This window comes from Eschrichtius robustus, chromosome 7 (assembly GCF_028021215.1).
Source record: "Eschrichtius robustus isolate mEscRob2 chromosome 7, mEscRob2.pri, whole genome shotgun sequence".
Lineage (NCBI taxonomy): Eukaryota > Metazoa > Chordata > Mammalia > Artiodactyla > Eschrichtiidae > Eschrichtius > Eschrichtius robustus.
In genome coordinates this window covers 136,898,325-136,913,324 of record NC_090830.1, presented here as the reverse complement: position 1 = coordinate 136,913,324, position 15,000 = coordinate 136,898,325, and the positions used below count along the sequence as shown (strand labels likewise).

Here is a 15,000-nt window from a genome sequence, read left to right as displayed (position 1 = left end):
GTGTTTTTTTTTTTTTTTTGAATTTTATACAGCAGGTTCTTATTGGTTATCTATTTTATATATATTGGTGTATATATGTCAGCCCCAGTCTCCCAATTCATCCCACCACCAAGCTTTGCTGTGTCTTTTCTTATCAGATGAGGAAAGGGAAATGTTTGTGAAACTCACCAGGGGTGTGCTTCCTGCGTTTAGCTCCCGGGGGGCTGCGGGGGCCGTGGGTGGGTGTGGACAGAGCCCCCTGACCGTGAAGTCCTCTGGAAGAGTCAGAGACTGAGCTGGGGTGACCCAGCTCACAGGAAGGTTGGTCCCAAGTTTGTGCTTGCATCCCGGCAGCACCGGGGCATCTGCCTGCTCCCCACTGACGCCGCCATGAGAAGCCCTCTAGTGGGGACCGGCGGTACTGCGGGCCTCTCTGACATCAGCACCAATATTGTCCCTCTGGACCCCCAGCTCAGTGTGGAGCCCGCCCCAGTAGGAGGGTAGTGAAGTGGGGGTCAGAGGGGCGTTCGGGGGCTTCCTTGGGGGCCCCGAGCACAGTGATGGGAACACGCCAGCCTGCCCACGTGCCCGGGCTTGACAGCAGGCAGAGGTGACACGCCGTGTCCTTTGCAGAGAGCAGGCAGGGCCTTCCTGAGGTTGCTAAGCTGCCTTGTCGGGATGGATGTGGTTCTGTCAGCTTATCCTCTTGGAGAGTTGCAGTTGAGCAGAACAAGCAGAGTGGTGCTGTCTGGAGGCCACCTCCACTCCTAGGGCTGCAGGGGGAGGTGGAGGCACTTTTCCTGGCCCACGTTTTCTGCTGTCACTCCCCCAGCCCACACTGTGCCATCTGTAGGGTCCTGTGTACTCTCTGATCACACTGGGGTTTTGATAATTCTCTACTTTTTTTTTTTTTTTTTTTGTAATTGCAGAATCATAAAATATTTTAATTCCAAGGTTAGCAATTTTCTCTTGCATACTTAATTTATAATTAGCTGGTTTATAAACCTGTTCTGTGAATATAATTTTACTGTTGCCAAATGTTCTTCATGAATAATTAAGGGAAAATCCCTATTTATCAAATTATTAATATACCTAATAGCCTTGTTTTCATAAACAATGCACTGGAGTTGGATTTAAAGAAAATCCTTCTCTAAGGGATCTGGTGTTTGGTTTCCACCATGGTGAGGACCCTCTCGGGGTGTCTGCACAGAGGGACACTTGTGCTGTGTTGATGTCACGGCCCCCGGCCTTCTTTCCTCCACAAAAGCCCAGGTATCAGTAGCTGGACAAACACAATGGCCATTCACCAGTGGGACTGGCCTCCTCGGCCTCGTGAACAATGTTGTTATTTGTTCCTAGCAGTTCAGCAGGAGCATTTTTTGGAGGAAATGTAACAGATGAAACCATCCTTTCAGCCTTTTAAGATCTCTTTTGCCATAATCCTACTCCCATTAGCAGGGTACCGCTTTTCAAAGCGAGGAAAGCAACTTTTGCATGCAAGTTTGGAGATAAAAAGCCGTAGTCCCAGCCCTCCTGTTAGGTGACCTGGATCCTGTAGGATTCAGGTCCAGAAGACAGAGGTAGAGCCGCAGAATGTGCTTCACCTGGGAAGGAAATGAAAACTCAGGCGGAGAGCTGGGGCGGTGAGGGTAACGCTCACCCAGGCTCCCGTGGCCCCGCCTTACTCAGCTCTCTTCAATTTCATCGAGGACAACAGAGCTGTTTTTTCTCCTTGGACCAGCATCCAGATCACCTGCTCACCAATAGAAGGTTCCCAGATGACGCCTATCAGTAGTTTGAACAACTGAAACAATAAGCAAGCCCACCATGCTAGTTCAGAACTACCCACTTAACATCAAACTTGTGGGGTGTATCAGCCAAGGGTCTCTGGCCTCCCTGCCGGGCGTTTTCGGGGCCGAGCATCTCTCGGGAGCGTGGGAGCCGGCAGCCCCGGCCAGGCGAGGTGGGGGGCGGGGGGGGGGGGGGAGGCTTTTTTGTGTTTGCTGATTACCATCCGCTGGGTTTGCCGTCCACAGCCTGGAAGGAGATGAGGGCCGCGCTTCTCTGTTCTTGGGGCTGCCATGTGTGAGCCCCTTGCCATGTGTGTGCGACGCCGTGTGTGTGATTCATTCCAGAGCAGTTTTAGTCCTCATAAAATATTCATTTTGCTTGTGCAGGGCCCTGTAATTGCCGTCTCTCACCCTGAATTATTTATGCCTTGCACAGGCTGACAAAGCTTTGCCATGCGGCCCTAGATGAATCAGAAACACGGGTCTTTGCTGCCAACAGCATTATAGTTTCACAAAATATGGCACCAGCGTCACTCTGGGCCGCCTCATCTCTAAATCCAGCTTTTCTTGATTTGACATTTTCTTTGCTCTTCCATTGTCTTAGGCAGGCAGAAAGGTTGCCTCTTAACTCGAAGCAGCAACCTTTCTTGCTTGCATGATAGCCGCTGTGCTTGAGAGGGCTAACGTATCTTTATTGCCTTTACTTTTTTCATGCTCGGTAACAAGACAGTGCTTGGGCCCACTTTAAAGCCATATATTATACATTAGCGGTAAAGTGATGCAAATAGTCCTGAATACTCTTCAAACAGATAGTGGAGATCAGCCCGGATCTGGCTGCTTGTCACAAAAACAGAAACTAGAAGGTGACTGGGAACCTGGGCCGAGCCGCCCGCTCCCGGCTGTGGGCTGCACGCAGGCCCGGCCTGAGGGTCCCAGGTGGGGCGGGCGACTTGTGTGGGCCCCTTTGCGGGCGGACGAAGCAATGCGGGCTCCCCACTCTCAGCATCGTACATGCATCTCTTCAGCATCCAGCCTCTTCCCCAGCCCGGGCTCGCCCCGACATCTCCGCTTTGCAGCCGGGCGCCCGCCAACGGGTATTTCCTTGTGTTTCTGCGTTCCAGCCTGAGAGCGCCTTTCTGGCCAGGGGGACACGGGTGTGCACAATCCCTGCACACCAGGACACGGGCCCTGAGAACGCACCGCGTCCAGGTATTTAGGGAAACCGTGTGTCATGAATTAGGCGCTGGCAGGATGGAGTGAAACTCCTCCGCGAACCTTTCCAGACTGGAAAGCAAAAACACCCAGTCGGCTCTGAATGTCAGGAGCTCTTGTTTCCAAGCCGAGACAATGACAACCTGCAACAATTCCAGTGCAAAATTCCCACGTGCCGAAGGGCTCCAGGAAAGAGAATCTGTGGGATAATATTCACACACAGGGTGGTACGGAGGCGTGGGGAGCTGGGCAGGGGGGCCCGTGATTTGAACACCTTGGTTCTTCCCTGAGCCACAGAAAGGGCTTAATTTACGGCTCCTGGCTCATCAACAAAGGGAGGGGAAGAGGGAAGGCTCGGTGCTGTTTCAAGTAATGGATGACCCGGACACACATTTCTCTTGTATTTGTTGACACGCAGGAGTAATGAAGTTAAAGCTTTGCACACATGTGCCCCTCATTAAGCTGCATTACCTGCATTAAAACTAATAATTGCCACTCAGAGCTGGGCTCCCATTAATCATTTATAATGTTTTAATAAGTTTTTAATCAGGACCTAAAAGGCTAGAGAGGCCGCACGGCGTAGGCAGGTTCGACACCCGTGTCCTGTGTGCACGCACAGGCTTGATTTCAAATGTGATTTTTTTTTTTATTAATAATTCAGCCCACGAAGATGATGGTTCTTAATTAAGCAAGCTGGCATGGACGAGGAAAACGTGTGTCTGAATAGGAAAACACGAACAAGGTCTTTCCCACTTGGAGATTGGGGGGCGGGAAATAAACCCCAAACAGAAAACCTCGTGTTTGTTTTGAGGATGCTCTCCGCTGCCGACAGAAATCAGAATGGCAAGAGGGGCGATTCCCGTCATCTTCAGATCCCTCCAAACGCACACCCGTTCGGTGGGAGAGGTTTGAAACCCTAAGTTCGGATAAGCATAGGCACTTAATCTCTGCGCACGAAGTCTCTGTAAAAGTCTCCCCTGGAGCTGGCAACAAGTCAGGGGGTGCATCTGATGTGAGACAAGTGATGCTGGCATTTTTCTTAAATAAGGAGCTTCGTGATCAGAGCTGGCAAATAGAGCGGTGTCCAGAGGGAGTGAGGAGGCTGTCTTAATGAGCCCGCAGCGAAAGACAAAATACAGACTGATTGACAGGGCGAGTGATCTGCTGGGGAAATAACGTCAATGCCGCATCGCCCATTAGAAATAGAGAAATAGGTAAAGGGGGAGAGAAGAAAGATAGGCACTTGAAACAAGAACCCTGGTGTAAATATAGCGCACTTCACATTTCCTTTGTGTTGTGCGGCTGACTTCTTTTAAACAGATAACCTTATCAAAACTATCATGAACTATCAGGAACGGTTACAGAAAATACTAACTAGAATCCTGACAGCAAGCCAGGGAGGGTAACGGAAAAGCGCAGAGCTTGGGCATGCATTTGCTTCGAGAACGTCTACCTGGGTTTTACTTATCTGAACACATTAAAACCACCCAGAAAAGTTTAATGCGAGTCGTACACATTTCTCCAAAAGGAGGGCTCGGCAGGATCTGTCATGGGCGTGGAGATCCGAACTGGCCGGCAAAGCTATTAAATCCCATCAGATCTCCTTGGCATCGTTTTAATGAGAATCATCGCACAAGTACAAGATCATGGTATCTGTAAGTGCCTCTTTGACAGCCGCTGCTGAAATTGTGATGAAACGAAAAACCATTATAGCAGAAATTTAGCGATAAGGCTCTTTGGAGGGACGGTGGGGCCTGGTGTGGCTGTGGACCTCGAAGGGTTAATTTTCTAAACCTAATAATGTTCGATAGTGAGGTATTTGTCAGGAGATAAAGAAGTGATAGAATCTGGGAAGTGGGTCCCTTGGCGATTGTAGTACAAATATTGTTAATGCGGTGTGGTTACTACAGCGAGGGAAAGTAAAATAGCTCCAGCCCACTAGAGACAGCCTCTGCTACAGTAGAGCAGGAACCTCCAGACAAAGGCCAGTAATTGTTGAACCGCGAGTCAAGCCGTGGATATTTTCAAATCCTCCTCTATCTGCATTTCCATGCAGGATATCATGCGTGCCGGGGGACGGCGCCCACGGGGACCAGGAACCCGCAGTGGGGAGTCGGGCAGCCCCAGCCCCTCTTGCCCGGGAGGGAGGCCCCTCACAAAGGCCATCTGGGCCCAGCTGTAAAATTCAGTCCCGTCCCCCCTCTGGCCCCTTCCTGATGACGTCATGCAGGCACTACAAGTATATGAGACCCATAACTTGAAATGTACAAGAATTTAATAAGTCTGGTGTTAAAGCAATTTGTCATGGCATATTTGAAGAATAAATCAGACTAATGGAGCAGATTTTCCCTCCCGTATGGCATTACAGGACGCGAGCCCAGCCATAGCTAATGGCAGGAGTGGGAGAAAAAGAGAGGCCTGACATTAAGACCCTCGCATTTTGGAAATCCGATACGTATTGACCTGTGTACTATCTCAGTGCACAGATCTGATGTCAGCAGAGTGTACTCGTGTATAGGAACTGCTCATTACAGGTTTTCTGAAGGAAGCACATTGTCTCTGAGCCCCAGAAGCCGATCGGCTAGGATTGCTCAGTAATCAATACCGCAGCGACTGATGGCCCGGCACACACCACAGCTGTGGCCACTGCTTTCAGGGACTTCCCAGTAATTAGCCGGGACTTGGAGGCAAGCACTCCGCCACCGGTCACTTCCTTATCAGTCAGGGAAGAGTCTCTTAAAGGCTCTATCTTTTAATTTGACTCTTTCACTGTTTCCCTTCAAGAGGGCAGTAGCGGCCGCGGCGACCGACACCCCGAGAGGGGCCGCTGCCCTGTGGGGCTCCTCGTCCCTTTGGGCGGGGACCTCCTCGCTGCGGTGGCGAATGGAAGCGAGGCGGGCGGCACACGCAGTTACCCGCTGTCAGGGGAATGGGCCAGTGGTGTTCAGTCCAGTCGCAGGCCTGTGCAGGCACCACCATCTCCTTCGGAACATTCCTGTCACCCCCCAAAAGGAGACCCCGTGCCCCTCAGGCACTTCCCCAGCCCCGCAGCCCCTGGCAGCCACCAGAGGGTGGCGACTTTCCCAGCTGCACCTTCCGGCCGCTTTTCTCGACTCACTCTTGTCAAGGTTATTAGGTATGAAAAGAGCCTCCTGGTTTTGCGTCCTGGATGCAGTCACTAAAGACATGGGGGTTCGATCAGGAATGGGGTCCCTGCCCTCCCGGAAACCCCGGAAGCTGTCAGCGCCGTGATTTACACACACATGCTTTGGGAGTTTTGATGGATGACATGGAGGCCTATCCAGTGGCATTAGTTTGCTGCTTGTTAAGAGCTCAGCCTTAAGGTGGAAAATCGGGACTCCCCACCCGTGCCCCAGATACCAATACTTTTCAACCCTGGACTCAGGTTTCCCACGTCACTTGTGATCGAGGGCCAGGAGAGGAGGCCGTGGCCGCTCGGACTGAGGCTGGGATCACGTGCGGGAGGGGCTGCTGGAAGCCGGAGCTCTGTCCTGGCTGTGCCCGTCACCTGTGCTCAGGGGGCCCACCTGGGTATCCCGGCTTGCGGCCTCATGGCCTTGAAGCTTGCGGTCACTCCTGTTTCCAAGCACCCGCAAGACCAGGCCCCGAGACAGTCTAAAACTCGACAGTTAAAAAAATTTTCTTAAATCTCTGCATGTAGTGTTTCCTGAGGTGCTGCGTGGGACGTGTGGTCGCCACACGCAAAGAACAGCCGTGGAGACGGCTCCACGTTTCCTTTTTCTCCTCAGTCACCAGGGTGCGCACGCCAAGCCCACTGCATTTCTAAGGAGACAGTCCGTTTCTCCTCTGACCAGAGGGAAAGAAATCATTATGACATGATTAGTGGCTTCGGCTAGGTGAGGAAGAGCAGTGGCAGGGAAGGCGGGGAGGATGAGTGGTATTAATTACCCTAACGCTTGCTGGCGAGATAATTTTATCAGCGATTTGGCCATTGGTGAGTTGCAGCGTTTGATAAAAGTGGGCAAGTTCTTAGCTACTGGAAACAGGAGGGAAGGGGCTGGTGTCAGAGGAGATGCATCTCATCAGCTTTTCTCTGACAAACCAAATTCATTCCTTATGTAATTGATAACGGCCTTGGCCAATTACTTCACACATTACAATACACAGAGGCCCCCTTTACAGGTTTTGCAGGGCTGTAATTAGCTATGCTAATACCCCCTTTATTGGCCCTAATATTGCTCAACACCTTTTGCCATCCTGGAACCCACTAGAGCCCCATGGCCTGTCAGGACCGCTGATTATTGAGAAGGATAGCTTTAATCAAACATAATTGCAGTTAATTTTTCTCTCCTGCTCTCTGTTGCCAGCGTCTAATGCCACGGACTCCTTGATATTCCATTAAATTACAATTAAACAGCCTCCTTTGTTTCTGATTGTCCTGAACAACACCACAAAGTTCTGTAGCCGCTTAAAGGAGAGTGTTTGGTCCTAATTGCCTGCTGGCCCACAAAGGGCCAATTTACACAATACCCATGTAGAATTTAAACAGTTCATAATGTAATGGATATTACACAGGAGCCTAACACTACAATTAAAATGATTTTCATCAGATAGAGAAGCCCTGGTTAATCAGCTTCATAAAAGTAAATATAAATGAACTAATTCATAGCTTAAACACACAGAAGGGGAGCAGACTTTGGAATCGGTTACTGAGGTGTGAGGGCTTGCCCCTTGTTGCGTGATACCCAGAGTGGGCTCCAGCTAACACGGTCAGTCCTGCTGTTCGAGCCCCGCTGAAGGTGCCCGTGTCCTGCCGCGGAGCACTTCCGGGGGCACTGGCATTATCGGGGAGGACGCTGGCACGGATACCACCGAGGCCACACTGACCTTTCTGCTGAGCAGAACTGTCCCTGCAGAAGGGAGGGCGGCCTTGGAGTCTCCAGCTCAGGCTCAAGCTCTCAGTGGCTGGACCCAGCAGCTCTCCCGTCCCTGCCTCCCAGTTAGAGGGCCCCTGGGCCCATCTTCACAGGATGCCCCAGAGTCGGGAGAGGCAGCCTGCTGCTACCTGCTCTCCTAAGAGCGAAGGAGATCACCCACGTGGCTTCTCTGCTAATCCCCGCGCGCCCTAAAAGAGGAAACCTGACTTCCAAAGTAATGAGATCACACCTTTCCCCCCTCGTAATCGCTGCTGAGAACTTTCCAGGATTTTGTGCGCTGTTTCCGAGCGGAACGTTACTGGGGAGTTTCGACTGATGTGTAGCAGTTTGCCCTGAGCTGCTGCTTCCCCTCCTGCCTGGGAGAAACAAGTAAATAAAGCCCATATTTCAGGCTTGATTTACTCTGGTACCTACTGTGAAAGATGATGACTCTTTAGGGAAATAAAGACAGGGTCAGGGAATTAGTGTACATAATGGTCATTTTGATGATGGGCCAACAGATGCAGCCGGGAGCACACTGTACAATTAAGCATAATGTACTAATGACAGGTTAGAATTTTTATCGCCTCCTTGCCATCGAGCAGCAAATCCATGGTTAGCAGTAATAAAGAGTTTATTGGTGTTAAAGCCAAAGATTTTCTGACATAGGAAAGATTTTTCCTTTCATAACAAGAGTATTAAATCCTTTGTGTACCAGACTCTAGAAGTGAGATATGTAAAGTGCCTGTCAGATATTTCTTAGAAAAAAGCCAATTAAAGGGTAATTGAGTAAAGGATGAGAACCACCATTTGACTTCACGCGTCCGCGTCCCTTTCTCACGCTACCCACGCGCCCCAACGCCAGTGAGCGCTCGCTGGCAGAGGCACATGCTCGCTCCGGACGTGACGGTGCGCGGGGTCGGGAGCCGTGCGCTGGCTGGACCGTGCCGCCCACCTCAAGGAGGCCTGATTGAATCCTCGAGGAACCGAAATGAGGGCGAAAACTAAGCGCAAGGCTCCTCTTCCTCCGTAAGGGCCCAACCTGCGCCCGTTCCCACGCACGCTGGGCCTTATTTCGTTTGTGTAATTGGGGCCCGAGTGCCCGGGAGGGATCCTGCTCTGTAGGGCTGTACACTCCAGATCTGCAGGTCTTTCTAAGTCCTCTCGCTGCTTTTTGAGAAACTTTGAGAAGAATCCTACCATTGCCTACACGTCCAAAACGTGTAAGAGTGTGTGTGCGTGTGTGCATGTACACACGCACCCACCTGCCCCGGAGCTGACCCCGAGATGCTCGGGGTGGTGAGGGGGCCCAGCGCCCAACTTTGCCCATTTCTGCAGCTGACGGCAGTGAAGGCCCACGGGGGGCCAGGCCACTCATGCCCACGGTGGCCATGCACGGCGAGGGCCGTTCAGGCTCAATGCCCGCTCTGCTCTCCGGGAGGTGAAAGGGTGAACTGGCTAAGCAGACCTCAAGGAACTTAAAGAAACCTCCTCTGGATGGGGGGAGAAATCGGACCACAGAAAAGCTCCCCCAGTCGGCTCCATGCAGATGAGTGGCTCCGGGCGGTAATGTGAGGCGTAATTGCGCCGTGTGGCTGCTGCCCCCAAAGTGAGAACCTAATTGCCTGACAGGACGGTAACTTTGTGACGCCCTCACCTTGTTAGGCCCTTATGCGGCTGGGCGCAGGGGGGCCGCAGGTGCGCTTAATTTACCTCGCTGCGGAGCGCGTGGAGCTTAATTGCACCGCGGTTGTTAGGAGAAATTGGTGGGTGGACGGCCGGGCGGCTTACTGTATGCTGATGGCAGATGGTGTTCAGAGGCGCGGTGAGCTAAGTGTATAGGTGAGGCGAGTTAATAAAAGATGTAAATTCTGGCCTAAAATAGTGAGGCCGCGCGGGATGTGAGGAGATTTAATTAAGTGGCCACTATTCTTTTTCCCATCAGTCGGATTTTCCTCTGCCCTGGTGGAAAGTCGTCCGGGGGATGTTGGGAATGCAGCTGGAGACATGAATCTCAGCCTCCCGAATCTTTTTATTTTCTGATATGATAATCAGCCGCAAGGAAGCTTGACTGTCAGGTTGAAGTCAAGGAAATTGTGTGAAACTTCATAAAAAATTAGTCATCAACCAGTAGGACAGAGGATATTTGGAAAGAAGATAGGGGAGACGTTTGTTGATAGCCTTGTAGATGGGGGTGTCAGCCCAGAGGCCCCAGCTTTTCTGGGCTCAGGACGCGGGCAGCCTTCTCCAGACAGCCGAGCTGGTGCAGGGCCGAGACCCCCTGTTCTCCCGTGGCCGGCGGTGCAGCCGGGCCTCCCGGGGTCCACGCGCTCCTGTTGTGAGCCAGAGCTTCCATGTTTGTCACAGAGCACGCGGGAATGGGGAGGACAAGGTGATGATATTTCTGTCACAGCATCTCAACACTCTGTCAGGACCCCTGAAACGTCACGCTTCAGAACAAGGCCAGGCCTTGGCGGGAAGCAGAAGCAGCGCTGCGACCAGCCTCCCCTCCAACCAGGGCAGCGCCTGGTCCCCTCCCCCTAAGCGACGGTCTCCTTGCCTCATGGCGGGGGCGAGGGGGGCGGTCTCGATCGGTCCCTTAAAACCACGCGTAGGCCTTTCACAGAAGTCGTTGCCGCCCTTAAAACAGCACCCCAGATCTTCTCTTAAGAGTCATACCTATTGTAACTTGAGAAGCCCCTCTTTAAAAGTGTGTTTACCTAGGCAGTGATGGCCCCTGGGCTTGGGTTGCCAGGTAGAATTCAGCACGTCCAGTTAAATTTGAATTTCGGAGAAACAATTTTTTTTTTTTTTTTTTAGGATAGGTATGCTTTGGGACAGGCCTAGCCTAAAAAATTATTCGTTGTTTATCTGAAATTCAAATTTAACTAGGCATCCTGTGTTTTTATTTGCTGAAGCTGGCAGCCCTCTCTGGGGTGGACAGGTCCCCAGTGATTAATGGTCGTGCAAAGATCCAGGTGAGAAATGGCCAATTTAAGTCACGGTTGTTATTATAAAGCTTGGAAACCCTCACAGTGTCAAGACAAATGTAAGTCACTGCTTCCTTGTGTGGAGATCTTCCACAGTGGCCAGTGGACCCAGAGGTGCCTGTCTGGCCTCTCCCGAGTTCTCTCTCTCCCTATTGCCCCCTACAGGGCAGCCAGCAGGTGGTATGGGGTCGGCTCCCCATGCAAGAGCATCTTTCACAAAAGTCTGTGTCTTTTGTCTGATAACCCTAACAAATATCCATTTTTTGTATTTTTATAGATTCTTTCTAAAGTTTTTCCTCAAGTGCAATCAGAACTGTTTGAAGAATGCAGGCAACCCTCGGGACATGCGAAGATTCCAGGTACACGATTCTGGACCGTGGTCCAGACTTAACACTGTGAAAGTTGAATTCCCTGATGTTGCAGTTGTTCGGAAACCAATCTTTAGTTCTCAGGGGCTTGGGTGCAAATGAGCCAGGATGGGCTCATTCGAAAGAATATGTAAATCGATTGCTTTAAAAATGATCTGGCACCTCAGTCCGCCAGAGTCATGGAGCCCAGGTGTGGCCCGTGACAAAGTGAAGCTGGCTCTGGAAACGTGACCTGAGCTTTTGCTCTGATGACAGCGTGTGCCTCTGCCTCCTGGGGCAGTGCACACCGCCCTGGCCCTCTGTGTCGGGCTGCGGGGTACCCCGAAATCAGAGTGATCGGGGCTGTAGGTTAAGGTGGGGTCTGTCTTACATCCGATCGTGGTGAGTCCTGTGGGTGTGTTTCAGAATGACTGTTTCAGGGTTTCTGCAAGTAAAGTCCTCATAAGGATAGCCTCTCATTTAGTCTGTTTCCTCAGTTGGACCTTGCTGTTCATGCTTGTTCGGTTGGTTAGACTTTGGAGCCCGTGCTGAAGATCTTCCTTAGGGATGGATTGATCTGTGGTAGGGGAGGACCACTAGGTAATATATGGGGTGTACTCAGGACTGAGGGTGCTGCAGCTGTTCCATGCAGGCGTCTACCAATTCCAGAATGTTTCCCCAGCTCAGCTTCCCTCCCCTGAGGCTGGGCTGTTCTCGCCTCCTTAATTCCACACCTGGGAGCTAGACCGTGTTCCTGAACCCAGGCTAACTTGTCCTCTGGTTAGTTATCCTCAGATCAGAGGATTTCCTCGCGAGGAGAGGCGTGGAGAGCCAGCTGGGCTCAGGGATAAGTTCTGATCCAGTCATGGTTTTCTTGTCTTTGTTTGTGAATGACTAGGAGGTGACTTCAGGGTGAAGTGTGCTCAGCACACATGATGGATTGTTTTGCTGATTTTAATTGTAAAAATATCTGGGCTGGGACCCAAAACCGCTCCTGGTCCCTACCCACCAGAGAAGAATTTGGGAGCTCACTGCTAGGTTGGATGTGACCAAATACTTCTTCTTTGGGATTTAGACTAGTTTACCATCAAATCACTCAAGGCTTCTTTTTAGAAATGTTAAGTTATGCTTCAGTCTTTAGGCGAAATGTGACATCTGTCTTGACATCCAACCAGCCAGTCAGAGCGGTGGAGCTGGTTGGCCCGCCCACAGTCATGCCCTGACCCTGGGGGGGTGGGGGGGCGGTGTCTCTTGCACACAGTGGGGCGGGCTTCCGCTTCTCTTGCGCGAGGCTTCACGTTGATCCGTCGAGCAGAGTGGAGGTCACACGTTGGCTCGCCAGTGGCCGAAGGCAGCATCAGTCACAGGTGGAGCCCGCAGTTACTAGAAGGACTTCCTCCCTCTCTTTAGCTAATCTCTCTGCCTCTCAGGAGGTTTAACTGGACTTAACACTAGGTCAGGGCTTACACAACGTTTCCAGTGGGCACCACAATCTCAGCATCTTTCTGTAGGTGCACCGCAGGGCTGGCCCGGCCGAGAAACAAACACAGCTTGTCTGCTTTCTCTGCTCAACTATGCTTTTCCCTTGGTGACTGACCTATATAGAGATGACAGAGCAAAGACAGTGTCCCTTTTTATTTTTATTTTTACCCTTTCTTGTTTCTTTAACTTATCACGGTCTAGGAATGTAAAGAGGGTCAAGCCCGCGGCTCGGTGTTAGTCCTGTGTCTTTGCACCCCATTCGGGGGCAGTGTCGGTAGAGGTCCCCCTGCGCCCAGGGCGGGGCCTGGTGGACAGCCTGCCAGGTGGGTGCCTTTGTGACCCCGGCAGCCCTGCGTCCCCTGCATAGCGGCTGCCAGGCGAGTAGTGGCCCCAGAGTGGGGTCAGAGCCACCCCTGCCAGGGCAACGGAGATAGTAGAGAGAGATTATGGTGAGATGTCTGAGCCTGGACCCGGGGACGCTGGTGGTGGCACTGATATTATTTCGAGGCACAGAGGGGCCTGATGTTGTGGAGACTTTAACGATCTTGGCAATGCCCACAGCCAGAGAGAGTCATCTGGGAAGGTGTTCCCTTCTTTTGCGGGGGGTGGGTGCAGTGGGTACTGGTCCTGCTTAACGGTCTTCTTGTGGGGCCTGAGATTTTTATAAAAAATCAATTACTCACAGATGTATTTACATATAAGTATGCAGCTTTGCTTTTTAAAAAATCTTACTTATTTACAATCACTTTTGTGTATCATTTTTTCTTAACTAGTAGACTTTCTTTTTTAGAGCAGTTTTATTTAGGTTTACAGAAAAACTTCACAGAAAGTGAAGAATTCCCATGAGCCCCTGGCCTCCCCTCCCCCCCGACTCTCCTCTGTCATTAGCATCTTGCATCGGTGTGGCTCGTCAGTAACGGGGGTCCACTGTAGCTGTGGCTTTGAACGCACCGTGCGTGGCATGCCTTGACGTGTGCCCACCCTCCGGCCCAGCTGTTCTCCGCGGGGTCGTGGTTCTCTGGGTGGTGCCAGCCCCCTCCACTGCCCAAACGTGGCAAAGAACGGGACTCTCTCCACCCCAAATCCAGGCTCCGGCCCCCAGGTCCTGCCGTAAGACCCAGACTGAACCTGCGCTCACATCTGTGCTACCCCAGCTATTCTGGAAATAATGCAGTATACAGACCCACCTCTGTCCGAGGAAACTCTCAAGGCCGGTGTAATTTCCTGTTTCCTGGGTCCATTAGGTAGGGGGTGCCATTTCTGGGGTGCTTGTTCCAAGCTCCCCTGGGAGGACGTCTGGGGCCCTCAAGGCCGTCCCTGCCGGTGTGACTTCCTTTTTTACTTCTGCGAAGCACTGAGCACGTGAGGGAGCCCGGCCCCCATCTCCTCCCCGGCCACCCCCCCGAACCTGGACCTCAGGGCCGCGCCTTTCCCTCCAACAGGATCACACTCCCTTGGTAGAGCAGGTGCTAGCCATCCTCACCATCCTTCACCATGAACTTGAGAAAGGGAACTTTCCCTGCACTTGAAACCATTTTATTCCTATTCAACTCGGTCTTTTCAGATGCAGAAACGTTCATTACCAGACGTCGGATGTAATTGTGACATTGACCCGGGGATCATTTGATGATGGGATGTGGGTAGCAGAAGCAGCTTCTGATTTATGAAGCCTTTTTTTGGGAGGGGGGCAACTCTGAATCCTCACAAGTCTTCCAGGAAGGACAGTCTCCAGTGAACTCATTTTAATTAGATAAACTATCTAATCAATATGTGAACAGATCAATCAAAATAGCAGCTTTAAAATGAGTGGCTGGAAGGGTGTTTCTGAAGCTAATGGTGAGAAGAATATTTCTGTGAATTGAATTCACTTGTTAGCATAATAGGAGATTAAACTGTAATTAGTGCAGCGGGTCTGGAAGAGAAGCGATCTTGAGTCACAACAAAACCGCCCACCCACCCCATTAGCCAAAAAAGCTGTGCGCACACATGGCCTCGAGGGGGATCCGGGAGCAAGAGTGGGTCGGTGGCTCGAGACCTTGGGGGCTGGCTTGCTGGGGCACCCATGAAGGGGCCTGACACCTGGCAGGGCCCCGCCTCCACCTCCGACTCCGGTTTCACCTGCGCTTGTCTCTGCAGGTTGTCGTGTCGACCACGGTCAACGTGGACGGCCACGTGCTGGCCGTGTCTGACAACATGTTTGTGCACAACAACTCCAAACACGGGCGGCGGGCCCGCCGCCTGGACCCGTCAGAAGGTACGGCCCCTTCTTATCTGGAAAATGGTAGGCACATGCTACATGCCT

General features: G+C 51.7%; 1 protein-coding gene across 15 annotated transcripts in view; it reads left to right on the top strand.

Moving 5' to 3' along the window:
• The window catches only part of EBF3 (EBF transcription factor 3), a 115,238-nt gene that overhangs the window by 65,996 nt on the left and 34,242 nt on the right, over positions 1–15,000 (top strand). For 10 of the 15 annotated variants that reach the window (XM_068549105.1, XM_068549100.1, XM_068549104.1 and 7 more), the window contains exons 7-8: positions 11,147–11,228; positions 14,835–14,979. In XM_068549105.1, coding sequence (XP_068405206.1) covers positions 11,147–11,228; positions 14,835–14,979 — 227 coding nt within the window. The remainder of the gene's footprint in view (positions 1–11,146; positions 11,229–14,834; positions 14,980–15,000) is intronic. The other 5 variants (XM_068549106.1, XM_068549102.1, XM_068549098.1 and 2 more) reach the window with 1 other exon arrangement.